The sequence below is a fragment of the Ranitomeya variabilis genome, chromosome 1 (genome assembly GCF_051348905.1).
Source record: "Ranitomeya variabilis isolate aRanVar5 chromosome 1, aRanVar5.hap1, whole genome shotgun sequence".
In the NCBI taxonomy this organism is placed as follows: domain Eukaryota; kingdom Metazoa; phylum Chordata; class Amphibia; order Anura; family Dendrobatidae; genus Ranitomeya; species Ranitomeya variabilis.
Window position 1 is genome coordinate 562,810,166 of NC_135232.1, and position 27,163 is coordinate 562,837,328.

General features: G+C 48.2%; 1 protein-coding gene across 1 annotated transcript in view; it reads right to left on the reverse strand.

The window, feature by feature from the left end:
• The window catches only part of LOC143768235 (V-type proton ATPase catalytic subunit A-like), a 565,121-nt gene extending 546,213 nt beyond the window's left edge, over positions 1-18,908 (reverse strand). The window contains exons 1-2 of the mRNA XM_077256931.1: positions 18,893-18,908; positions 13,396-13,462 (exon numbers count right to left, since the gene is read on the reverse strand). Of these exons, the coding sequence (XP_077113046.1) occupies positions 13,396-13,447 (52 nt within the window). The 5' untranslated portion in view covers positions 13,448-13,462; positions 18,893-18,908. The remainder of the gene's footprint in view (positions 1-13,395; positions 13,463-18,892) is intronic.
• Between the last annotated feature and the right edge of the window lie 8,255 nt (positions 18,909-27,163).

Here is a 27,163-nt window from a genome sequence, read left to right on the forward strand (position 1 = left end):
CCTGGACCAATCAGCGACGGGCACAGTCTGCCGTGAATTCTGGAATCATCATTGTCCATATACTACGGGGACATGCATATTCTAGAATACCCGATGCGTTAGAATCGGGCCACAATCTAGTATATATATATGGGGGAACTGGGGCCATCATATTATACATGGGGGAATTTGATGCGTGAGACTCGCGTGAGTTTCTCGTATCACACTCGCAAGGCCTAAGGCAGGGATCACACATGCGAGAAATACGGCCGAGTCTCGAATGTTAATACCCGGCATAGCCGCCGTTACTCAGGAGTGGAGCATGCGGCCGCATGTATTGCTGGGGCCATCTTAGTATATACATGGGGGAACTGGGGCAATCCTACTATATATATGAGGAACTGGGACCATCCTACTATATATGGGGGAACTGGGACCATCCTACTATATATATGGGGGAACTGGGGCCATCCTACTATATATATATGGGGGAACTGGGGCCATCCTAACATATATATGGGGGAACTGGGGCCATCTTACTATATATATGGGGGAACTGGGGCCATCCTACTATATATATGGGGGAACTGGGACCATCCTACTATATATATGGGGGAACTGGGACCATCCTAACATATATATGGGGGAACTGGGGCCATCTTACTATATATATGGGGGAACTGGGGCCATCCTACTATATATATGGGGGAACTGGGACCATCCTACTATATATATGGGGGAACTGGGACCATCCTACTATATATATGGGGGAACTGGGACCATCCTACTATATATATGGGGGAACTGGGGCCATCCTACTATATATATATGGGGGAACTGGGGCCATCCTAACATATATATGGGGGAACTGGGGCCATCTTACTATATATATGGGGGAACTGGGGCCATCCTACTATATATATAGGGGAACTGGGACCATCCTACTATATATATGGGGGAACTGGGACCATCTTACTATACACAGTATATGGGGGAACTGGGGCCATCCTACTACATATAAGGGGGAACTGGGGCCATCCTACTATATATATGGGGGAACTGGGGCCATCCTACTATATATATGGGAGGACTGGGAGAACTAGGGCCATCATACTATATATGTGGTGAAAACTGGGGCCATATAGAGGGCAGTGGGGACAATGATACTATATACAGGAGGCAGTGGGGCCCATCATACTATATAAAGAGGGCAGTGGGGACATCACATTGTATATAGGGGCTATGTAGCCATTTTACTATATGGGGAGCTATGAGGTCCTCAATGTATAATAAAGGGCTTTAGGGACCACCATATTGTGTATTGGGGGCTGTAAGACCATCATTCTGTATAGGCCGAGCTGTGTGGGCACTCAGGACATTATTTGTTATAAATGGGGACATTAATAGTTTTGATAGGGGCACTCAGGTGCCAGTATTTTTTTTTGGGTGGGGACATGGTTAACTTGAAATGGACACTCAAGGGAATTTGTTGCTGGAAGGGGGCACATGGGATATTATATCCTTCAAAGAAGCATACAGGCCTTTGCACAGTGGGGGTATTAATACTATCTATGAGACACTTTAATTTTTTGGGGAGGGAGTAATCATAGTAATGTCTTTTTTTTCTTTTTTTATTAAGTAACAGCTACATTTGTTTCAGTCATTATGTAGTAGAAGGTGTATGGTCGTGTCATTGGTCTCTGTATAGTGTTTTGGTATGTAGAGGTAATGGTCCTATTATATTATATTAAGTATTCTCTGTGTAGTGGTGATGGTGGTGGACATTGAGTAGTTTTATTGTTTTGGCCTTTTATAGTAGTAATTTTGATAATATTGGTCTTTGCATTGTATGTTTTTGGTTAGCAACAGTGGTATACTGTAATTATATATGTATAGATCCTCTTTTAAATGGCTATAGGGGGTTAGATGGGGAGACATGCAATTTGGGGCTTGGAGTCCTGATCTTTTAGAACCTTAGCAATGTCCCTGCCATACTGTGTGTTTACTTGTCAGTGTTTCTAGAGATATATGTATGTTTGTAAGTAATCTCAGTTATGGTACCATATCTTAGCAATAAGCTTGGTTCTGGTACTGTATCGATGTAGTAATCTAGATTCTGGTACCATATGCATATGCGTTCTGCTCCATTATCTCTGTAGTAAGCTCAGTTCTGCTCCCTTATCTCTGTAGTATTAAGCTCAGTTCCTCTCCATTATAACTGTAGTAAGCTCGGTTCTGCTCCCATGTCTCTGTAGTAAGCTCGGTTCTGCTCCCATGTCTCTGTAGTAAGCTCGGTTCTGCTCCCATAGCTCTGTAGTAAGCTCGGTTCTGCTCCCATAGCTCTGTAGTAAGTTGGTTCTGCTCCCATAGCTTTGTAGTAAGCTCGGTTCTGCTCCCATATCTCTGTAGTAAGCTTGGTTCTGCTTCTATATCTCTCTAGTAAGGTCGGTTCTGCTCCCTTATCTACATAGCAATCTATCCTCGTGTCTTTGTAGTCAGCTCGCTTCTCTTACAGTATCTATGTATGCAGTAAGCTTGCTTCTGCTCCCATATCTATGCAGCAAGCTCCATTCTATTTATATATCTATGTACAAGCCTGTTTTTAAAGCCTGTTATCTCTGTTGCTTTAATGCAGCAGCCAGTGATAAGTAGGGCAAAGGTGGGCGACTGCAACTCGAGGGCCACTGCCTTGTGATTGCCCCCCAGGCTGAAAAGTGTCAGCTAGCCCCTGGCTTGGTGTATGATGACCCTGATCGTGTCTCCTTGGCTGAGTCATCCCTGTGCCAGCTTCAGCAAGGAGACCATCTGGCGAAAGAATACTGCTCCGAGTTCCAGCAGTGGGCCACTGACACTAGGTGGAATGACCCGGCCCTCTGTAGTCAGTCCTGCGAGGGTCTCTCTGTGAGAGTAAGGGATGCGTTGGCTGTCTATGAGACTCCTGACTCCCTTGAGGCAGCCATGTCTCTGGCAATCAGGGTTGATCGCTGTCTTCGCCAGAGACATAGGGAGACACCTCGGGGGGCAGGAAGTCCAAGTTTGAGCATAACCAGTACTGTTTCCACTGTGGAACCCATGCAAGTGGGTGCGGCGTCCCAACCTAGTAAACTTGCATTTATCCGGCGTAAGGGGGGAGTGTGTTTCTGTTGTGGCAAGATGGGTCATTTTATGAGCACATGTCCTACCTGTCAATTGTTTAAACAACCACCGAAAAACTAGAGGGCCTGAGTTGCGGGGAAGTTGGCAACTCGAGTGTACCAATAACCTCTGTGGGAAAGACTTGTTTTTTCCTTACAGCTATTTTATGCGCGGGTGAAAATAAGGTGGATGTTTCCACCTTCTTGGACGGTGGGGTGGGGTTTAATTTGGTCGACGCTGGTTTCGTTCGGGACCAAGGCCTTGTCTCACATACCTTGTCCAGACCGATACCCATTATAGCAATCAATTCCAGCCCTCTAAAACAGGGGCATTTCACGCAGGTGGTCCGTGACTTATGGCTACAGGTGGGGGCCATACACTCTGAGGTGTTAAACTGCTATGTGCTTGAGGGCCTGCCCTCACCTGTGGTGCTGGGACTTCCTTGGCTCGCTCTGCACAATCTGGTGATTGATTGGCAGGCACAGGAAGTGGTAAAGTGGAGTACGTACTGTCAAGGACACTGTTTAGGTACCCAGTTGGCAAGGGTGGATACTCAGTCTGTGCCACATTACCTGTCAGACTTCGAGGATGTGTTTTCTTAGCAGAGGAGCCAAGGGCTTCCTCCTCATCGTCCTTATGATTGCGCCATCAATCTGGTTCCTGGTGCCAAGCTGCCCAAGAGCAGACTCTGTAACATCTCAGGTCCAGAAAGGCAGGCCATGAAGGACTATATTACGGAAAGTCTGGCTAAGGGTCACATCCGACCATCCTCTTCTCCCCTTGCTGCGGGGTTCTTTTTGTCAAGAAGAAGGATAGCGGGTTACATCTTTGCCCGGATTTCTGGGAACTAAATGCGATCACTGTCCGTGATCCGTATTTGTTACCTCTTATCCCTGACCTTTTTATCAAATTGTTGGGGAAAAATGGTTCTCTAAGATGGACCTCAGGGTGGCGTACAACCTCATCCGTATTAAGGAGGGGGAGGAGTGTAAGACTGCGTTCAATACTCCAGAAGGACATTACAAGAATCTGGTCATGCCTTTTTGGTTGACGAACACGCCCACCATCTTCCAGCACTTTATTAATTACATCTTTAGTCACCTTGTAGGCAGGTTTGTTGTTATCTACCTGGATGACATTCTTGTTTATTCAATGACCTTGAGTCACACCACTGACATTTCAGGCAAGTCCTACACATATTATGTGACAATGGATTATATGTCAAACCCAAGAAGTATATGTTTTCGGTTGAGGAGATCCCTTTCCTTGGATATGTATTATCTGCCATCAGTTTTCGCATGGATCCGGCAAAAGTCCGGGCGATATTTGGAGTGGGATCGTCCTGAGGATCTGAAGGCCTTACAAAGCTTTTTGGGTTTTGCCAATTACTACCGTAAATTTATAAAAAACTTTTTGGTAGTAGCCAAACCACTCACTGATTTGACTGAAAAGGGGATGGACTTTTCCAAGTGGTCCAGTCCTGCCAGGTAGGAATTTGACACGTTGAAAAGGTGTTTTGCTTCTGCGACGATTCTTATTCAGCCTGATGTCACTCAACCTTTCATTGTGGAGGTGGATGCATCTAAGGTGGGAGTGGGGGCTGTATTGTCGCAGGGTGCATCTCCTGGTAAATGGCAACCATGCGCATACTTTTCTAAAAACCTGTCGCCAGCTGAGAGAAACTATGATATTGGTAATAGGCAACTCTTAGCTATCAAATGGGCATTTGAGGAGTGGCGTCATTTTTTGGAGGGAGTGGTTCACCCAGTGATGGTGATCACTGACCATAAGAATCTGTTTACTTGGAGTCGGCAACATGTCTTACACCTCGTCAGGCAAGATGGGCATTATTCTTTACCAGGTTTAACTTTTGTGTTACTTTTAAGCCAGGGAGCAAAAATGTTAAGGCAGATGCTTTGTCCCATTGCTTTCCTGGGGGAGGCGATAAGTGTACCTATTTTACAAAAAGGGGTAGTGATGGCGTCTATATGCTCCAATCTTGAAAGAGAGGTTGCTGATGCTTAGGGGGACGCCCCTGCTACCACCCCACTTGGTAAACTGTTTGTACCGGTCAATCTCCGTCTTAGAATCCTCAGTGAACATCATGATACGGTGCTGGCTGGACAACCGGGGAATAAGGCCACCGCGGATCTACTTACTCGGCCTTTTTGGTGGCCAGGTGCTTATAAGGATGTTCAGGAGTATGTGGCCACCTGCAATATCTGTGCGCGTTCTAAGACCTCACATACTCGTCTGTCAGGGACTCTCCTACCATTGGAGATTCCCAGCAGACCTGGGACTCATTTGTCAATCGATTTTATTACGGATCTACCTGTGTCTACATTGAACACTGTAATCCTGGTGGTGGTGGACAGGTTCAGTAAAATGTCTCATTTTATTGCTTTGCCTAACGCCAAAACTCTGGAGCAAATCTTCATCAGGGAAATAATCAGAATGCATGGGATTCCTACGGATATTGTTTCAGATTGGGGGGTGCACTTTATCTCCAAATTCTTGAAGGCGTTTTGCTCTCGTCTGGGGATCCATTTGTCTTTTTCTTCAGCTTTTCACCCGCAGTCTAAAGGGCAGATTGAACGGGTTAATCGGAATTTAGAGACATATCTTAGATGTTTTGTGTCTGAAAATCAGGAGGACTGGGTGGCCTACTTACCACTGGCTGAATTTGCAGTTAATAATCGCTGTCAGGAATCAACTGGCAAGTCCCCATTTTTCGGGGCATATGGGTTCCATCCCCAGTTTAATTCGTTCAATGGTGATCGCCCTTTTGGTTTACCGGAGGAGGAACGGTTCTGTCCTTCTATTTCTACTGTATGGCAGGGGGCGATTAATAATTTGCAAAAGATGAGTTCCAAATATAAGAGTGTGGCTGATCGGAGACGTTTGGTGGGTCCGGACCTGTGTGTTGGTGACTTGGTGTGGTGTCCCAGGTTTATTGGTCCTTATAAGATCTTAGCCGAAGTCAATCCGGTAGCATTCCGCATTGCTCTGCCACCTACTTTTAAAATCCATAATGTTTTTCACCGTTCACTTTTCAAGAAGTACGTGGCATCTGCAGGACCGTCACCTCTGCCACCTTTTCCTGCTGTTGTCGATGGTAATCTGGAGTTTCAGATAGCAAAGGTCTTAGACTCTCGTCTTGTTTGTCGGACACTTCAATACATGGTACATTGGAAGGGGTACGGTCCTGAGGAGAGGATGTGGGTTCCAGCTTCTGACATCCATGCGACCAGACTGGTTCGTGCCTTTCATGTGGCCCACCCAGATAAACCAGGCCCTGAGGTTCCAGAGGTTCCTCGTAGAAGGGGGTAATGTCACGGAGTTACCGCGACAGAGCAATACCAGAAGACCACAGCATCTGATGTCTCCTGCTTCACCGCTGAGAAGAAGCAGCTCTCCAGTATATTAAATGTGTTTGTTTTCTTTCAGCAGGACAAGGGATAATTGCGGATTTCTTGCAGAAATTTCCTGAAGAAAACCGGAAATTTTCTGCAAGAAATCCGCATTTTTTTTTTGCGTTTTTTTTCCGTTTTTTTCGCGTTTTTTTAGCATTCTGCAAGCGTAATTAGCTTGCAGAATGCTAAAGTTTTCCAAGCGATCTGTAGCATCGCTTGGAAAACTGACTGACAGGTTGGTCACACTTGTCAAACATAGCGTTTGACAAGTGTGACCAACTTTTTACTATAGATGCAGCTTATGCAGCATCTATAGTAAAAGATAGAATGTTTAAAAATAATTAAAAAAAAAAAAAATGCTTATACTCACCCAGACATCTCCCCAGCGGCGTCCGTTCCTCTTCGTATAGCTGGTCTGTGCGCACAGGACCTTCCGTGACGTCACGGTCACGTGAGCGGTCACATGACCGCTCACGACCAATCACAGGACAGTGACGTCATCGGCAGGTCTTTCACCGCACACCAGCTACAGGAACCGAAGCGACAGCGTGCAGTGGAGGCGGGAAGACATCGAGGGTGAGTATAGGACTATTTTTTATTTTAATTCTTATTTTTTGACCACTTGTATGGTGCCCAGTGCGTGGAGGAGAGTCTCCTCTCCTCCACCCTGGGTACCAACTGCACATAATCTGCTTACTTCCCGCATCGTGGGCACAGCCCCGTGCGGGAAGTAAGCAGATCAATGGACCCCTAGGTGTGCGGAATCCCCTGCAATTCCGCATTTTAATGAACATGTTGCTTTTTTTTCTGCGATGCGATTTTTTCGCGGAAAAAAAGGCTACATTTGCACAAAAAATGCGGAATACACTTAAAATAATAGGAGGCATATGTAAGCGTTTTTTTCGCGTTTTTATCACGTTTTTATAGCGAAAAAACGCGAAAAAAACGCGAAAAATACTTAACGTGTGCACATGGCCTAAAAGCTAGACTTTCAGGCTAGATACCTGTCTGAGATAGCACCTGCTAGATAGACCTGAAGAGTGAAGAGCTGATGTCTGGAGAGCTGGAAGAGTTAATTGTGCGACCTTTGCTTGATTTGTACGCTTGGAAATTCTTCATCCTTACCCGCTTTATTTTCTTCCCCTGTCCTTCACACCCTGGTGAATACCTCTGTTATTTGTGAGAATATATTTGTGTGAGTGGAATTTTCTTTTACCCTTGTCTTTTGTTCCCCTGTCTGTCCGGTTGGTGTACTGCAGTACACGGAAGCGCCTGTCTTCCCCAGGTGGGGGAAGGGGACAGACACAGGGCTGAAGTTAGGAGACAGGGCAATGGCGGAGGCCCCGGCATCCTCACCATCTGAGGTCTCCCAGGGAACAGGGCGAGTTAGGGCGCCCCCTAGTGCTAGTGCAGCGCCCCAGAGTCCTGGTTGCTCCAGTACTGACGCTCCGCCGCTATGGGGAGCTATGGTACGTCTGATGGCACTGAAGGAGTTCTTCTGACCAGGTATCACAGACACCAATACACTTCACAGTCTGGCCTCCAGGGGGAGCTAAGGGTGCTATGTATTAGGCCACTCCTCACAGTCTGGTAAAACTGGGGGTTGGATAGGAAGTGAGAGAGAAGCTGACTGGGAATCGAACAGGCAACATCCTGTGGCAGAGGGTGTTGCGGGGAGAGACTCAGGGGGGTCCCTGTCAGGGGTGGGATCCTGACAGAGGCCTAGCGAACAGAGAGAACGTTACGGGACCGCGCCTGCACCTGATCGCGGCGGTACCCTAAGAAAGGATAAGAAGCGAGGTTTATTGTGCTGAGTGAGAAACGAGATCGACGCAACAAGGAGAAACACCATTAGGAGTCATGCTGTAAGACGAGGCAACATCCTACTGAGGCGCGCAGCCGGTGGCCGGAATGCCGAGGAAGTATAGAGCTCCAGGCCTAACTTCAAACCTACGGCAGGACAGTCAGCTATAGGCGGGCTGTCTCACACAAATCACCTATGAAGACACAGGGGGCAACAACAGGAGAAGGGTGACACTAGGGTCCAGGAAGAGCTCCGAGCCTACCCGTCATATGGGTGCGTCCTAGCCATATCATCTGGGGGACGAAGAAGAACATCAGAATCGAGTTGTGAGGGAACTTCAGAAACAGACACAACAGTTGTGGGGACTATCCCGTAAGCACAGCAGGGGAGGACCACAACACACAAGCGCTAGAAGGTAGGCACAGATTTCCACCTGCAAAGGGAACTCTGGAGGTGCCATCGGACCGGCCAGACTTGCGCAGCCCGGTTAACCGTATTCCGGACTGAGGATCCTGAAGCCTTCAGTAAAGAGGTAAAGAGACTGCAACCTGGTGTCCTCGTTATTTACTGCGACCTGCACCGCACCATAACATCACCCCCAAACCTCCACATTCATTGTACGCCCCTCAGCAGGGTCACGGGCCGGGTCTAGCCACCGTGACAACCCCAGAGCAGAGACTCAGAGGCCCGTTACCGGGTACCCCTTGGCGTCACGAACAGGATCTACTTAAGCCTGAAGAATCAGGTCATGTGTGCCTTGGAACTGTGATTTATTATACTTGGACTGTGACTTATTGCAAAGACTGTGCATTGCCACTTGCCGCCAAAAGTTCCCGCCAAAGCCGCCGCCATTACAGCGCTAAGGAGAGCCCAGGAGAAGAGGGGTGTGAAGTGGGCGTAAACAAGCTGAAGAGCGCGAAAGACAATGGCCGCCCAGTCTAAGTATTTCTGTACCTTGAGGACGTGTCCGTCAGCGGCCGAGATCCGCCTCCTGATTCTCAATGGCGGGCGGAGACAGAGAAAACGGAACCGCCCACAAAGGAGAGAGCGGGAAAAGGACGAGGAAGAAGAAGCAGAACACGTGGAGGACGCCATGGCGAGCTGCCCAGAACCGGAGCGTCTGGTCGGAGCAGAGGACTGCCCCAGCTACCCGGAGGGACACCGTGACCAGGCCTCCACCGCTGATACCGACTTCCTGCAGGCCGGAGTGGATGAGCTCAGCGACCAACTCCTGCGGACGCAGCTGAGCACTGAGGCCGGGTGGAAGAAGACCTTCATCGGGAGCCTCATCAGACGTCTGTTGGCAGCCTCGTCTGGTCCGGAGCAGGAAAGAAGTTCCAGCGCTCCGAAGCCAGAAAGCAAGGCCCTTCCGGAAAGCGAGATGCTGCAAACGGAGATGACAACGCCGCAGCGCAAGGCCCTGCAACTAGCATTCCAGACCCCAGCGGAGACGGAGCAGATCGGCACCGGAGGGACCGCATCTGAAGCAGGTATGAAGAACAACCCTGCCCCACCAGCAGAGGCCCTGCTGATAGGCCCCGTTGCGGCACCCCCTCTCCCTGGGACCTATAAACTCCAGCGCCTTACACCCTGGGATCAGGCCCCGGGTATGGAGCACTTCTTAAAGGCCCCGAGCTCGCCGATCACCTTGCCGGGCGAGGTCTATGCGGAGCTACGGCCGCCAGAGCGAGAGTAAACCTCAATGCCATGGATATGTAAATAGTTAGCTGTTTGTTTCCCTGCTCTTTGCTGCTTTAAACCCGACTAGGGTTATTCTTAAAGGGATCCCTTTGTTTACCCGGGATCCCTATTGCTTTTATTTTTGTTTTTGTTTTCCCTTTATGCTCCTTTTAACCCCCTATTTGGAAAAGACTGCTGGATCGTGAACACTGCATGATTACAAACTTATTGTAAATAGTTTGCACCTTCTTAAAGGTGCCCTCTACTGGTTTTATAAAAGAAAGGACTCTTTGCGAAGAAACTGTTCCTGGAAGCAGTACCGGAGTCCTTGCTGCACACGGACTTGCAGCTTGAGAAGTTGCACTACCTCATAGAGACTTGGTTCTCTCTTAAAGGGGACGTTCATCAATAGCACTTAGAGAATGATGATACTTTAACAGAAGAAGTAATAATGCTGACATGTAGCAGTTATCTGTAGTTAGCTAGTTAATTGTAAGGAATGCTTAATAACGTGTTAGAGAATGAGGACAGGAAGTGAACCCATACGGGGTTAGTCGGTGAGTCCTCCTAGGAGCCATACAGAGATGGCTCGGTGATCCTGAACTGAGAGATGGATGATATGTTCTATACTGTGTATAGTAGCAGAAAGGCAGAAGGCCCGGGAGGAAAGGGGCGGTCCTGCAACAGAACGAGAGGCAGTAGGCCTGGGGCAGATAGGCGGTCCTGCAAATGTAAAGAAGGAAAATGAAGAAAAAGTTGATTAGCCTTATAGTGTTTTATAAGAAGGTCTTTAGTGGATTCAGTGTGTACGTCCTTAAAGGCAATGTTAAATTATTGTTCAGAAATTGCACTAAGTAGAATACCTGGTTGGGTAAGAGAAGTTATTTATAGCCTGTTATTTAAAATATTTAACTATGTTTGTAACGTTCAAGTGTTCTCACCTCCCATAAAGGGAAGCTCTGTTCAAAATTTACTTGTTTTTGCATTTCAAAAATTGTATGTCTTTTTGCTGACATGTATTGTTGTTTTCTTCCCAGTCCAGGAGTACTGAGTTTAACCGGGGGGGAGTGCAGCGCCCCAGAGTCCTGGTTGCTGCAGTACTGATGCTCCGCCGCTATGGGGAGCTATGGTACGTCTGATGGCACTGAAGGAGTTCTTCTGACCAGGTATCACAGACACCAATACACTTCACAGTCTGGCCTCCAGGGGGAGCTAAGGGTGCTATGTATTAGGCCACTCCTCACAGTCTGGTAAAACTGGGGGTTGGATAGGAAGTGAGAGAGAAGCTGACTGGGAATCGAACAGGCAACATCCTGTAGCAGAGGGTGTTGTGGGGAGAGACTCAGGGGGGTCCCTGTCAGGGGTGGGATCCTGACAGAGGCCTAGCGAACAGAGAGAATGTTACGGGACCGCGCCTGCACCTGATCGCGGCGGTACCCTAAAAAAGGATAAGAAGCGAGGTTTATTGTGCTGAGTGAGAAACGCGATCGACGCAACAAGGAGAAACACCAGTAGGAGTCGTGCTGTAAGACGAGGCAACATCCTACTGAGGCTCGCAGCCGGTGGCCGGAACGCCGAGGAAGTATAGAGCTCCAGGCCTAACTTCAAACCTACGGCAGGACAGTCAGCTATAGGCGGGCTGTCTCACACAAATCACCTATGAAGACACAGGGGGCAACAACAGGAGAAGGGCGACACTAGGGTCCAGGAAGAGCTCCGAGCCTACCCGTCATACGGGTGCGTCCTAGCCATATCATCTGGGGGACGAAGAAGAACATCAGAATCGAGTTGTGAGGGAACTTCAGAAACAGACACAACAGTTGTGGGGACTATCCCGTAAGCACAGCAGGGGAGGACCACAACACACAAGCGCTAGAAGGTAGGCACAGATTTCCACCTGCAAAGGGAACTCTGGAGGTGCCATCGGACCGGCCGGACTTGCGCAGCCCGGTTAACCGTATTCCGGACTGAGGATCCTGAAGCCTTCAGTAAAGAGGTAAAGAGACTGCAACCTGGTGTCCTCGTTATTTACTGCGACCTGCACCGCACCATAACATCACCCCCAAACCTCCACATTCATTGTACGCCCCTCAGCAGGGTCACGGGCCGGGTCTAGCCACCGTGACAACCCCAGAGCAGAGACTCAGAGGCCCGGTACCGGGTACCCCTCGGCCCTGCGGCAGTGGGGGCGCTACACTAGGGCCTGGAAAGGAGCCCCTGGTCCCAGTTTACTCACCAGTACTATCATCGCAAGAGGCTCATAATCCAAGCTACTTAAGGTCTAGTGTGAAGTTTCCACAATCAATGATGGTTTGGGGAGCCATGTCATCTGCTGGTGTAGGTCCACTGTGTTGTATCAAGACCAAAGTCAGCGCAGCCGTCTACCAGGAAATGTTAGAGCACTTCATGCTTTCCTCTGCGGACAAGCTTTTTGGAGATGGAAATTTTATTCTCCAGCAGGACTTGGCACCTCTCCACACTGCCAAAAGTACCAATACCTGGTTTAAAAACAACAGTATCACTGTGCTTGATTGGCCAGCAAACTCGCCTGACCTTAACCCCATAGAGAATCTATGGGGTATTGTCAAGAGGAAGATGAGAGACACTAGATCCAACAATGCAGACAAGCTGAAGGCTGCTATCAAAGCAACCTGGGCTTTCATAACACCTCAGCAGTGCCACAGGCTGATCGCCTCCATGCCAGGCTGCATTCATGCAGTAATTGATGCAAAAGGAGCCCCGACCAAGTATTGAGTGAATTTACTGAACATACATTTCAGTAGGACAACATTTCAGATATTAAAATAATTTTTTAAGCTGTTTTTATGAAGTATTCTAATTTACTGAGATAATGACTTTTGGGTTTTCATTGGCTGTAAGCCATAATCATCAACATTAACAGAAATAAACACTTGAAATAGATCACTCTGTTTGTAATGACTCTATATAATATATGAGTTTCACATTTTGTATTGAAGAACTGAAATAAATTAACTTTTTGATGAAATTCTAATTTTGTGAGAAGCACCTGTATATTATCATCCACCTTTTTGGTCGTCATTGTTTGCCATCTCAACCCACTAGGTGGCGACACTGTGTTGTGTTTTGCTGTTAAATGAAGAGGAGGTATACAGATATCTTCTATGTATCTCCTCTGACTTCTTATTAATGTAAAGCACAGTTTCTTAATATCTTATTGATTTCCATGTATCTTATGTCACATCTAGTGAATGCTTCTGTAACGTTTCTCTTTTGGCTATATGATTCATTTACCTCCCGTATAACTTATAGGACCTTTTTAGGGTGGTAATATTTTCAGGGCAATTAGAAGCTTTTTATTATTATTTCAATCTTCAGTGAATTTGCACATCTTACATCACATACCAACATGACCGTAGCCCACAATACCGATCCGCCATCTCCTCTCTTCAGACATTTTCTATCATTGGCTCTGAAAAAAACAAACAAGTGTGAATTCAAGACAAATGTGAAAGACCCTGTAATTGTCGCTTCTCTCGTGGTGGGAAAAGACTTGGCAGAGAAGGGTGGAGATAGATGGAAAACGAGCAGGTGGGAAGGTGGGTATAAATGATTGGACCCGCCATGATGCACCGATCGAATGTGACTCCTATTATAGGATCGCACTGGTATCAGTGAGCTTTTCATTGTGTGCCATTCTGTCACATGTTAGTAAGGGCAGATGGCATGGTCGGGGGCCGTAAGTTATACACTGGGGTTGGGGAGGGGACAGCACGGTAGGGACGACTCACATGATTGTTATACATTAGGGCAAAGGGACTTTTCTCTATGTAGTTTGAATGTAAGGTAATACATTTATAGGTGTAGATGCCTACCCGAGCCACACAACTCAGCACTGGGAGCAAGCAGGGCTGTATTTGCCATTTGGCACCATGAGCCCGTTGTCTAGGGTTATGGTCATGGTGTAAGATTGCGAGGGGTTGATGCCAGCAAGACAGTATACAGGAGGGAAATTATGGGGGTACAGTGTACAGGGCAGTATACAGAGAGAGTCCACAGTGGGTTTCAGTATCCAGGCAGAGGGATAATATGAGGGCACAGTATGGGGGACAGTGTACACAAGGAGGGACAGTGCGAGGGCAGAGTATGGGGTCAGTGTAGATCAGGAGGGACAATGCGAGGGCAGAGTATGGGGGCATTGCACAGAAGGAGGGACAGTGCAAGGGCAGAGTATGGAGATCAGTTTACACAAGAGGGGACAGGGCGAGGGCAGAGTATGGGGGAAGTGTACAGAAGGAGGGACAGTGCGAGGGCAGAGTATGGGGATCAAGGAACAGAAGGAAGGACAGTGTAAGGGCAGAATATGGGGTCAGTGTGGAGCAGGAAGGACAGTGAAAGGGCAGAGTATGGGGGTCAGTGTACACAAGGAGGGGCAGTGCGAGGGCAGAGTATGGAGGTCAGTTTACACAAGAGGGAACAGTGCGAGGGCAGAGTATGGGGGAAGTGTACAGAAGGAGGGACAGTGCGAGGGCAGAGTATGGGGATCAGGGAACAGAAGGAAGGACAGTGCAAGGGCAGAATATGAGGTCAGTATAGAGCAGGAGGGACAGTGAAAGGGCAGAGTATGGTGGTCAGTGTACACAAGGAGGGACTGTGCGAAGGCAGAGTATGGGGATTAGTTTACACAAGAAGGGACAGTGCGAGGGCAGAGCATGGGGGAAGTGTACCGAAAGGACAGTGCGAGGGCAGAGTATCAGAGTATGGGGGTCAGTGTACAAAAGGAGGGACAGTGCAAGGGCAGAGTATGGGGGTCAGTGTATAGAAGGAGGGACAGTGCAAGGGCAGAATATGGGGGTCAGAGAACAGAAGGCGTGACAGTGCAAGGGCAGCATATGGGGGTCAGTGTAGAACAGGAGGGACAGTGCGATGGCAGAGTATACGAGTCAGTGTACAAAAGGAAGGACAGTGCGAGGGCACAGAATGGAGGTCAGTATAGAGAAGGAGGGACAGTGCGAGGGCAGAGTATGGAGGTCAGTGTACAGAAGGAGGTACAGTGCGAGGGCACAGTATGGAAGTCAGTGTAGAGCAGGAGGGACAGTGCGAGGGCACAGTATAGTGTGGTGGTATACAGAAAAAGTGAGTGCGAGGGCACAGTATAGTGTAGCAGTATACAGAAACAGTGACAGTGCAATGGCAAATTATGGTGGGACAGTATTCAGAAAGAGGGATAGCATGATAGCACAGTATGGAGTCAGTGTATTAAAGGAAAGACTATATGAAGGCAGAATATGGGGGTCAGCGAACAGAAGGAGGGACAGTGCAAGGGCAGCGTATGGGGGTTAGTGTAGAGCAGGAGGGACAGTGCGAGGGCACAGTATAGTGTGGTAGTATATAGAAAAAGTGAGTGCGAGGGCACAGTATAGTGTGGCAGTATACAGAAAAAGTGACAGAGCGAGGGCACAGTAGAGTGGGACATTATCCAGAAAGAGGGATAATATGATGGCACAATATGGGGTCAGTGTATTAAAGGAAAGACACTGTGAAGGCAGAATATTGGGATCAGCAAACAGAAGGAGGGACAGTGCAAGGGCAGCGTCTGGGGGGTCAGTGTAGAACAGAAGGGACAGTGCGAGGGCAGAGAATGCGGGTTAGTGTACAGAAGGAGGGACAGTGTGAGGACACAATATGGAGGTCAGTGTAAAGAAGGAGGGACAGTGCGAGGGCACAGTATAGTGTGGTAGTATACAGAAAAAGGGAGTGCGAGAGCACAGTATAGTGTGGCAGTATACAGAAAAAGTGACAGAATGAGGGCACAGTATAGTGTGGTAGTATACAGAAAAAGGGAGTGCGAGAGCACAGTATAGTGTGGCAGTATACAGAAAAAGTGACAGAACGAGGGCACAGTAGAGTGTGGTAGTATATAGAAAAAGTGAGTGCGAGGCCACAGCAAAGTGCGGTAGTAAACAGAAAAAGTGAGTGCGAGGGCACAGTATGGTGGGGCAGTATAAAGAAAAAGTGACAGTGTAAGGGCACAGTATGTTGGGGTGCAGCGCCCCAGAGTCCTGGTCGTTGCAGTACTGATGCTCCGCCGCTAAGGGGAGTGATGGTACGTCTGATGGCACTGAAGGAGTTCATCTGACCAGGTATCACAGACACCAATACACTTCATAGTCTGGCCTCCAGGGGGAGCAAAGGGCGCTATGTATTAGGCCACTCCTCACAATCTGGTAAAACTGGGGGTTAGATAGAAAGTTAGAAGAGAAGCTGACTGGGTTGGAACCAGGCAACATCCTGTGGCAGAGGGTGTTGCAGGGGAAGATTCAGGGGGGTCCCTGTCAGGGGTGGGATCCTGACAGAGGCCTAGCGAACAGGAAAGAACGTTAAGGAACCTGCACTACATCGCGGCGGTATCTCAAGAAAGGACAAGAAGCGAGGTTTATTGTGGAGAGTGAGAAACGAGATCAAAGCAAAAAGGAGATAACACCAGTAGGAGTCGTGCTGTAAGATCGAGGCAACATCCTACTGAGGCGCGTAGCCGGTGGCCGGAACGCCGAGGAAGTATTAAGTTCCAAGCATTACTTCAAACCAACGGCAGGACAGTTAATTATAGGTTGGCTGTCTCACCTAAATCACCTACGCAGACATAGGGGGCAACTGTGGGAGAGGGGCGTCACTAGGGTCCTGGAAGAACTCCAGGCCTACCCGTCATACGGGTGCGTCCTATCCATATCATCTGGGGGACGGAGAAGAACATCAGAATAGACATAAGTTGTGGGAAAGAACATCAGAAACAGACACAACAGTTGTGAGGACTATCCCGTGGTGCTCAGCAGGGAAGTACTACAACACACAGGCGCTAGAAGGTAGGCACAGATTTCCACCTGCAAAGGGAACTCTGGAGGTGCCATCGGACCGGCCGGTCTCAGACAGCCCTGTTAACCGTACTCTGGATTGAGGACCTTGAAGCCTTCAGTAAAGAGGTAAAGAGACTGCAACCCCGTGTCCTCGTTATTCATCGCGACCTGCACCACGCACCACCACTCGAGGTAAAGAGACTGCAACCCTGTGTCCGCGTTATTCATCGCGACCTGCACCACGCACCACCACTTACAACTTTCATTGGACAACCCCTTAGCAGGGTCACGGACTGGGTCTAGCCACCGTGACATCCCCAGCACCGAGACAGAGAGGCTCGGTACCGAGTACCCCGCGGCCCTGCGTCTGGGGGCGCTCCAGGGGCAGTATACAGAAAAGATGACAGTGCAAGGGCACAGTATGGTGGGGCAGTATCCAGAAAGAGGTATAGTAGGATGGCACAGTATGGGGTCAGTATACAGAAGGAGGGACAGTGCAATGGCACAGTATAAGGGGGTTCAGCACTCAACGTGAAAAGATTGGAAAGTTTAAGGCACAACCATTTGGTAATTAAAATGAAAATATTTATTGGAAAAGGTTTAAAAACCAAGTGGATCCATCAATAAAAACCTGAGGCGTTTCTGCCTTTAGTCATAGTGTGAAATAAAATAATCCTCCACATTCTCAGCATCATGGTTATTGACTGAGGGACGCACTGCACCCGAGTAGGAAACCTTTCTTGTTGGCATTATTAATAATGTGCTCAGCAATGCGTTTTTGTCATTTACGGGTTGCATGTCCTATGTAATGATTGTTGCAAACATCATGACGTCACCGCTGTGCTTTGCTTTCCGGTCGGCACTGACACATTCAGTGCAGGAAGCTCTGAGCAGCAGCGCGGACGCCGGGGGACGTGACAGACATCAGAGGGTGAGTATGTACTGGTTTTTTTTAACTTTTACAATGGTAACCAGGGTAAATATCGGGTTACTAAGCGCGGCCCTGCGCTTAGTAACCCGATATTTACCCTGGTTACCATTGTAAAACATCGCTGGCATCGTTGCTTTTGCTGTAAAACACAACGATACACGCCGATCTGACGACCAAATAAAGTTCTGAACTTTCAGCAACGACCAGCGATATCACAGCGGGATCCAGATCGCTGCTGCGTGTCAAACACAACGATATCGCTATCCAGGACGCTGCAACGTCACAGATCGCTATCGTTATCGTTACAAAGTCGTTTAGTGTGAAGGTACCTTTAGCTATACATAAGATCCAGCCTGCTGTTCTTCCTCTGCTTTCTGTCACTGAATGGAAACATTGATTCCTGAGGATGAATTGACGAGCAAGCAAATCACTAATAAAACACAACAATATCGATGCAACCGGTGCTCTGTGCTGGAAGAGTCTGCATCTCGTAAAGCTGTGGACCCCACTCTGCAGTCATTGGCCCAATAGTCTTTAATCTATGGCCAGCTCTTCACAGGAACATTATGGGGGGATCGGTATACAAGAGGCATAGAGGAAGGGCACAGTGTAGTGGATCAGTACAGAGAAGGTGGGCACAATATGAGGGGCAGTATACAGAAAGAGACAGTACAAGGGCACATTATGGTGTAGCAATAAACAGGAGGGGGACAGTGCAAGGGCACATTATGGGTGGATCGGTACACAAAAGGAACAGTGCACGGGCACAGTATGGTGAGATAGTAAAGATGAAAATGGATAGTGCAAAGGCTCAGTATGACTGGAAAGAAAGAAGGATAGTGTGATAGCATAGTATGGGGGGCAGTTTACAGAAGGAGGGTAAACTGACTTTACAATTGACTGCTGTACTAAGTTTGGTGCTGTATTACGTACTCATATACTGATGATGGTGTGGTTTTCATGTACTAATGAAGGTTTGAGTGATGAGTTTATGTATTAATGGTAGTTTTGTAGATGTACAGTGGTTCTGGTGACGTATTCATGTAATTATGGTGGTTCTGCTGACATGTTCAGGTTTTGATGGTGATTCTGAGATAATGTGTGTGTATATACATACCTCCCCAGGACACACTGTTCAGGTTGGCTGAATATGCGTGTATTCTTACCTTCCAGGACATACCACTCAGGTCGGCTGCAGGACTTTGAGCTCGCACTGCATTACGGGAGTGTTTAGTGTGGAGTCAGCAATTTTTTTGTGACCTGATGCTTCTGTGTCCTGTATGCTTTTGTTACCAGCATTGCGAGCGCTGCAGTTATACACCAAACTGACTGCTGCATTAAGATATAAAAATAATGCAACAAGAAAAATTCTGGTACCGCATACAGAGTCCAGAGAATATAGCACGAGATCAAACAATGCAATGTATGTAGTGAGGGTTACAATCACATCCAAGGTGAGGCACACACTGTGTTTTGCAATCTTTTAAAGTCTTCAATCTGAATCCCTTAAATATGGTTGATGTCCCTGACTGAGTCATTCACTAGAAAAACTGAGATTAAATTGCCTCTAATTTGTTTCTGTGTCTGTGTTATTCTTTTCAGATAACTTTGTTGTTGGGTCCTCTGTAAGGATGGCAGCACCAAAAGTAGCCAAACAAAGGCCATTTAAGCTACTCATGTTTCATTTCAGTAACCAGTAGTGGAGGAGTCACAAGTAGTGGAGTAATGGACAGCGAAGGAGTGTGAGGTGGCATTACAAGTAGTTGAATAATCAGTGGTGGAGTATGCGGTGGAGTTACAAGTAGTAAAGACTCAAAGGTTGATGGAGCGGCCCCCAGGCGCAGGGCAGCGAGGTACTCAGTACCGGGCCCCTCGGTCTCGGTTCTAGGGGTGTCACGGTGGCCCGACCCGGTCCGTGGCCCTGCTAAGGGGCGCCCAAATAAAGGTGTAGGTGAGAGTTTGTCAAGTGTTCGTGACGCCACCTGTGGTATTCGGTCAGGGTGACCGACGCTGCTAGGGGTCCGCCGGGTGATGGAATGGCAGCTAGATGTTGTACCTTCCCACAGGTGAAGTATGTCCCCAGGGCTTCCCTTGATGAGTTGATGGTAATGGTGTAGGTCACAGTAAATGACGAGGACACAGGGTTGCAGTCTCTTTACCTCTTTACTGAAGGCTTCGGCATCCGCAATCCAGAGCACTGCTAACAGGGCTGGCTGAGACCGGCCGGTCCGAAGGCACATCCAGAGTTACCTTTGCAGGTGGAAATCAGTAGCCTTCCTACTAGCACCTGTGTGTTGTAGTACCTCCCTGCTGAGCACCACGGGATAGTCCTCACAACTGTCGTGTATGTTTCTGTTCTTTCTCTCCGTCCCCCAGATGGTTTGGATAGGACGCACCCGTATGATGGGGTAGGCCTGGAGTTATTTTATAGGGACCCTAGAGACGCCCCTCTCCCACAATTGCCTCCGTTGTCTTAATTAGGTGTAAAGGTGAGACAGCCAACCTAGAGTTAACTGCCCTGCCGCAGTTCAAAGTAATGCGTAGAGTCTATTACTTCCTCGGCGTTCCGGACACCGGCTACGCGCCTTAGAAGGATGTTGCCGATCTTGGGGCACGACTCCTCCTGGTTCTATCCCCTTTGTGCTGTTATCTCGTTTCTCACTTCTCCACAATATACTTTGCTTCGTGTCCTTTCTTAGGATGCCGCTGCAATGAGGAGCAGGCACGGCTCCGTAACGATCTGTCTCGTGCTAGGCCACTGCCAGGATCCCACCCCTGACAGGGACCTCCCTGAATCTTCCCAAGCAACTCTCTCACTAGATGTTACCTGGGCAAAACCCAGTCAGCTTCTCCCTAACTTCCTATCCGAGTGGCCGGAGTGTGAAGTGTAGTGTGTGACTGTGATACCTGGTCAGGTGAACTCCTTTAGTGCCATCCCATCAGACGTACCATCACTCCCCCTTGTGGCAGGGCGACAAAACTGCAACGACCAGGACTCTGGGGCGCTGCACTCCCCCCTCCCCCCCCCCCCCCCCCGCTAAATCCAGTACTCCCGGACTGGGAAAAGAAGAACAACAATACATGTTAGCAGAAGACATACAACATTTTGGAATGCTGTAAACAAGTAAATTTAACAGTGCTTCCCTTTATGGGAGGTGAGGACCCTTGAACGTTACAAACAGAAACATATTTACATTGTGTTGAAGATTTTAAATAACACTTATTAAATAACTAGCTATAAATAACTACTATTCCCCAGCCGGGCATACTATCTACTATCTACTAAGTGCAAACTTTTCCTGAACAATAATTTAACTTTTCCTTTAAGGGCGTAAGGGCAGGTACCCACTAAAGGTACATTATAAGACTAAAAGTGCAAATCAACGTTTTTCTTTAGTTCTCTTCCTCATATGCAGGACTTTCTTGTCTACCCCCACGGGCCTACTGCATCTTTCCTTGGCTTTCTATCATCAGTTCTAGTAATCACTTTAACTTCAGTTTTATTCAAACAACATTATCAACATTTCTATTCCTTGTCACTATCTTTCTAACTAGATACTACTACTATGTAAAACATTATTACTGTCTAACTATTTAAGGCACATTATGATTTAAGCTAAGTGCAACAACTAGACATACCCTTTAAGAGGGAAACTAAGTCTCTTCTGAGGTAGTGCAAACTCTCAAGTTGCAAGTCTGTTTGATGCAAGAACTTCTGCACTGTAATCAGGAACAGTCTCTTCAAAAAGCTCTTCTTTTTGTAAAACCAGTAGGGGGCACCCTTAAGAAGGTGCAAACTATATACAGCAACAGTTTGTGAATCATTCACCGTCCATGATTCGGCAGTCTTTTAGAACAATGATGAACTTGTGCAAAAACATAAAACAATAGGGATCCCGGGTCAACAAAGGGATCCCTTTAAGAATTAACCCTGGTTGGGTTTAAAGCAGCAAAACAGCAGGAAGACAAACAGATAACTATATACATGGCTCAGGGTTCCAAGATTTATTCTTGTTCTGGCAATAGCAAAGGTCTTACCCTGCACACCATCCTCCCTGGCCGGGAAAGGGTGGAGTCCAAGTTCCGCGCAGGGGTCTGCACAGCTTGGTCAGGAACAGCGGTCGCTGCAGGCCCAGTCTCCTGGGCTTCCGGCGTCGCTAGGAGAGCGGCACACCGCTGAACATTCCGAGCCCAGCAGCTAGCCCCTTCTGATACCGATCATAGGTCACGGCATCTCCAGGGCGCAGATCGCGGTCAGCGTCATCCTGTCCGTAGCACGGTTCCACCTCGTCTCCATCGACGTGGACTCTCACGGGCAATCCAATCTCCTGCATCAATCCTTTTCCTTCCCGGGGATTGAAGGCCACAACGACTCCCTATTTCGGTGAGGGGTCGTCCAAGTCGCCCTTCAGATCAATCGTGGCCGCGGGTCGGGTCTCTACAACCACGCAGCCACCAGGCACCGCCGGTGTTCCATCCAGGGCAGAATCTTCAGATCCCGTTCCCGTGGCTCACGACCCGGCGGTGGGGTCCTTGGGTCCTCCGCGGTCGGAGCGGCTGAAGAGGGGAACGCTGGGGACAGGCGGATCTCCGCAGGGCGGCCAAGCCGGGAACCCACATGAGGGTGGGCTTCTCGACAGCGCGCCAGCTGTCGGGCTTCAGCCACAGCTACCCAGTCATCTGGCGACTGGCTGCTGGGCCTCTCCATGGGCAGCTCTGCGGCGGTCAATCCCCTCAGCCATGGTGGATCTGGGCTCGCTTCCGGTGATGAGGCCCTGCGCCGGGCCGGGATGTCTCCACGTGGCTGCCTGGAAGTCGCCATGTTTGTCCCCTCCTCTGGATCTTCTTCCCACGCTCTCTTTCGGGGGCGGCCCCGTCTCCAAGGTCTCCACCCTCCATAGAGGATTAGGAGGCGGATCTCAGCTGCTGACGGAGATGTCCTCAGGATACAGAAATATTTAGAATGGGTGGCCATTGTTCTTCGCGCTTCTCAGTTTGTTCACGCCCACAAATCCACGCCCTTCTTCTTCTCCTGCGCTCCTTGTGGCACTGTAATGGCGGCGGTTTTGGTGGGAATTTTTGGCGGCAAATAGCAATACACAGTCTTTGCAATAAATCACGATTCATGCACAATTCAGTCACAGTTCCAAGGCACACATGACCTGATTCTCAGGCTTAATTAGATCCTGTTCGTGACGCCAAGTTTGGAGCGGCCCCCAGGCACAGGGCAGCGGGATACTCGGTACCGGGTCCCTCGGTCTCGGTTCTAGGGGTGTCACGGTGGCCCGACCCGGTCCGTGGCCCAGCTAAGGGGCGCCCAAATAAAGGTGTAGGTGAGAGTTTGTCAAGTGTTCGTGACGCCACCTGTGGTATTTGGTCAGGGTGACCGACGCTGCTAGGGGTCCGCTAGGGTGATGGGATGGCAGCTAGATATTGTAACTTCCCACAGGTGAAGTATGTCCCCAGGGCTTCCCTTGATGAGTAGATGGTAATGGTGTAGGTCGCAGTAAATGACGAGGACACAGGGTTGCCTGTCTTTTTACCTCTTTACTGAAGGCTTCGGCATCCGCAATCCAGAGCACTGCTAACAGGGCTGGCTGAGACCGGCCGGTCCGAAGGCACATCCAGAGTTCCCTTTGCAGGTGGAAATCAGTAGCCTTCCTACTAGCGCCTGTGTGTTGTTGTACCTCCCTGCTGAGCACCACGGGATAGTCCTCACAACTGTCGTGTATGTTTCTGTTCTTTCTCTCCGTCCCCCAGATGGTTTGGATAGGACGCACCCGTATGATGGGGTAGGCCTGGGGTTATTTTATAGGGACCCTAGAGACGCCCCTCTCCCACAATTGCCTCCGTTGTCTTCATTAGGTGTAAAGGTGAGACAGCCAACCTAGAGTTAACTGCCCTGCCTGTTGTGTATTAGACTTTTTTGGCTCCCTCTTGTGGTCACTAGTGATATTACTCTGGGATTGTCTTTCCTCAGTTTGGCACCCACCTGGGTCGTTAGTCCAGGGGTGTAGCTATATAAACTTCCTGGTTTCTCAGTCCAGTGCCTGGCATCGTTGTAATCAGTTCCTTTCTGTTTGCTCCTGTCTGCTGGTCTTGGATCTTGCAAAATTAAGCTAAGTCCTGCTTCCTTGTTTTTTGGATATTTGCTTTGCTCATATTTTTTGTCCAGCTTGTACTAAATGTGATTCCTGATTTTGCTGGAAGCTCTAGGGGGCTGGTGTTCTCCCCCCGGGCCGTTAGACGGTTCGGGGGTTCTTGAATATCCAGCGTGGAAATTTTGATAGGGTTTTTGCTGACCATATAAGTCATCTTACTATATTCTGCTATTAGTCAGTGGGCCTCTCTTTGCTAAATATCTAGTTCATTCTTACGTTTGTCTTTTCTCCTTACCTCACCGTTATTATTTGTTGGGGGCTTGTATCCAACTTTTGGGGTCTTTTCTCTGGAGGCAAGAAAGGTCTATCTTTTCCCTTCTAGGGTTAGTTAGTTCTCCGGCTGGCGCAAGACGTCTAGAACCAACGTAGGCACGTTCCCCGGCTGCTGCTATTTGTGGTGCTAGGATTAGATATATGGTCAGCCCAGTTACCACTGCCCTATGAGCTGGTTTTTGTGTTTACAGACTTGGTATGTATTTTTGAGACCCTCTGCCATTGGGGTCATAACAGTATGCCAGGACCAGGTTGAATGTTTTTTTTTTTCTTTCCTCTCTTTTTTCCTCCCCTTTACCTCTGAGTGGCTTGTGCTTGCTGCAGACATGAATGTCCAGACTTTGATTACAAGTGTGGATCAACTTGCTGCTCGTGTGCAGGGCATACAAGATTTTGTTACCAGTAGTCCAATGTCTGAACCTAAAATACCTATTCCTGAACTGTTCTCTGGAGACCGATTTAAGTTTAGGAATTTCAGGAATAATTGTAAATTGTTTCTATCTCTGAGACCCCGTTCATCTGGAGACTCAGCTCAGCAAGTAAAAATTGTTATCTCTTTCTTACGGGGCGACCCTCAGGATTGGGCCTTCTCGCTAGGGCCAGGAGATCCGGCATTGGCAAATATTGATGCATTTTTTCTGGCGCTCGGATTGCTTTACGAGGAACCCAATCTTGAAATTCAGGCAGAAAAAGCCTTGCTGGCTATTTCTCAGGGTCAGGATGAAGCTGAAGTGTATTGCCAAAAATTTCGGAAATGGTCCGTGCTTACTCAGTGGAATGAGTGTGCTCTGGCCGCAAATTTCAGAAATGGCCTTTCTGAAGCCATTAAGAATGTGATGGTAGGTTTCTCCATTCCTACAGGTCTGAATGATTCCATGGCGCTGGCTATTCAAATTGACCGGCGTTTGCGGGAGCGCAAAGCCGCGAATCCTCTGGTGGTGTTGTCTGAACAAACACCTGATTTAATGCAATGTGGTAGAATTCAGACTAGAAATGAACGGAAAAATCATAGACGTCAGAATGGGTTGTGTTTTTACTGTGGTGATTCTACACGTTATATCAGCATGCTCTAAACGCCTAACTAGGGTTGTTAGTCCTGTCGCCATTGGTAATTTGCAACCAAAATTTATTTTGTCTGTGACTTTAATTTGCTCATTGTCCTCCTACCCTGTTATGGCGTTTGTGGATTCAGGTGCTGCCCTGAGTCTTATGGATCTGTCGTTTGCCAAGCGCTGTGGTTTTGTTCTTGAGCCGTTGGTAAATCCTATCCCTCTTAGAGGTATTGATGCTACGCCATTGGCGGAAAATAAACCGCAGTTTTGGACACAGGTAACCATGTGCATGACTCCTGAACATCGGGAGGTGATTCGTTTTCTTGTTCTGCATAAAATGCATGATTTGGTCGTTTTGGGTCTGCCATGGTTACAGACCCATAATCCAGTCTTGGATTGGAAGGCAATGTCTGTGTCAAGTTGGGGCTGTCAGGGAATTCATGGTGATTCCCCGCCGGTGTCTATTGCTTCCTCTACTCCTTCGGAAGTTCCTGAGTATTTGTCTGATTACCAGGATGTATTCAGCGAGTCCAGGTCCAGTGCTCTTCCTCCTCATAGGGACTGTGACTGCGCTATAGATTTGATTCCAGGTAGTAAATTTCCTAAGGGAAGATTATTTAATCTGTCTGTACCTGAGCATACCGCAATGCGTTCGTATATCAAGGAATCTCTGGAGAAGGGGCATATCCGTCCATCCTCTTCCCCTCTTGGTGCGGGATTCTTTTTTGTGGCCAAGAAGGACGGATCTTTGAGACCTTGTATTGACTATCGGCTTCTGAATAAAATCACTGTTAAATTTCAGTATCCTTTGCCTCTGTTGTCGGACTTGTTTGCCCGGATTAAAGGTGCCAAGTGGTTCACCAAGATGGATCTTCGTGGTGCGTACAACCTTGTGCGCATTAAGCAAGGAGATGAATGGAAAACTGCATTTAATACGCCCGAAGGTCATTTTGAGTACTTGGTGATGCCTTTCGGGCTCTCTAATGCTCCTTCAGTGTTTCAGTCCTTTATGCATGATATTTTCCGGAAGTATCTGGATAAATTTATGATTGTTTATCTGGATGATATTCTGTTTTTTTCTGATGATTGGGACTCGCATGTAGAGCAGGTCAGGATGGTGTTTCAGGTTTTGCGTGAGAATGCTTTGTTTGTTAAGGGTTCAAAGTGTCTCTTTGGAGTACAGAAGGTTCCCTTTTTGGGTTTTATTTTTTCCCCTTCTGCGGTGGAGATGGACCCAGTCAAGGTCCGAGCTATTCATGATTGGACTCAACCCACGTCAGTTAAGAGTCTTCAGAAGTTCTTGGGTTTTGCTAACTTCTACCGTCGTTTTATCGCTAATTTTTCTAGCGTTGTTAAACCTTTGACAGATATGACCAAGAAAGGTTCTGATGTTGCTAACTGGGCTCCTGCAGCCGTGGAAGCCTTTCAAGAGTTGAAGCGCCGGTTTACTTCGGCGCCTGTCTTGTGCCAGCCTGATGTCTCACTTCCCTTTCAGGTTGAAGTGGATGCTTCTGAGATTGGGGCAGGGGCTGTTTTGTCGCAGAGAGGCCTTGGTTGCTCTGTAATGAGACCATGTGCTTTTTTCTCTAGGAAGTTTTCGCCTGCTGAGCGGAATTATGATGTTGGCAATCGGGAGTTGTTAGCCATGAAGTGGGCATTTGAGGAGTGGCGTCATTGGCACGAGGGTGCTAAGCATCGTGTGGTGGTCTTGACTGATCACAAAAATCTGATGTATCTCGAGTCTGCTAAACGCCTGAATCCTAGACAGGCCCGCTGGTCATTGTTTTTCTCCCGTTTTGACTTTGTGGTCTCGTATTTACCAGGTTCAAAGAATGTGAAGGCTGATGCTCTTTCAAGGAGCTTTGTGCCTGACTCTCCTGGAGTCGCAGAACCAGTTGGTAT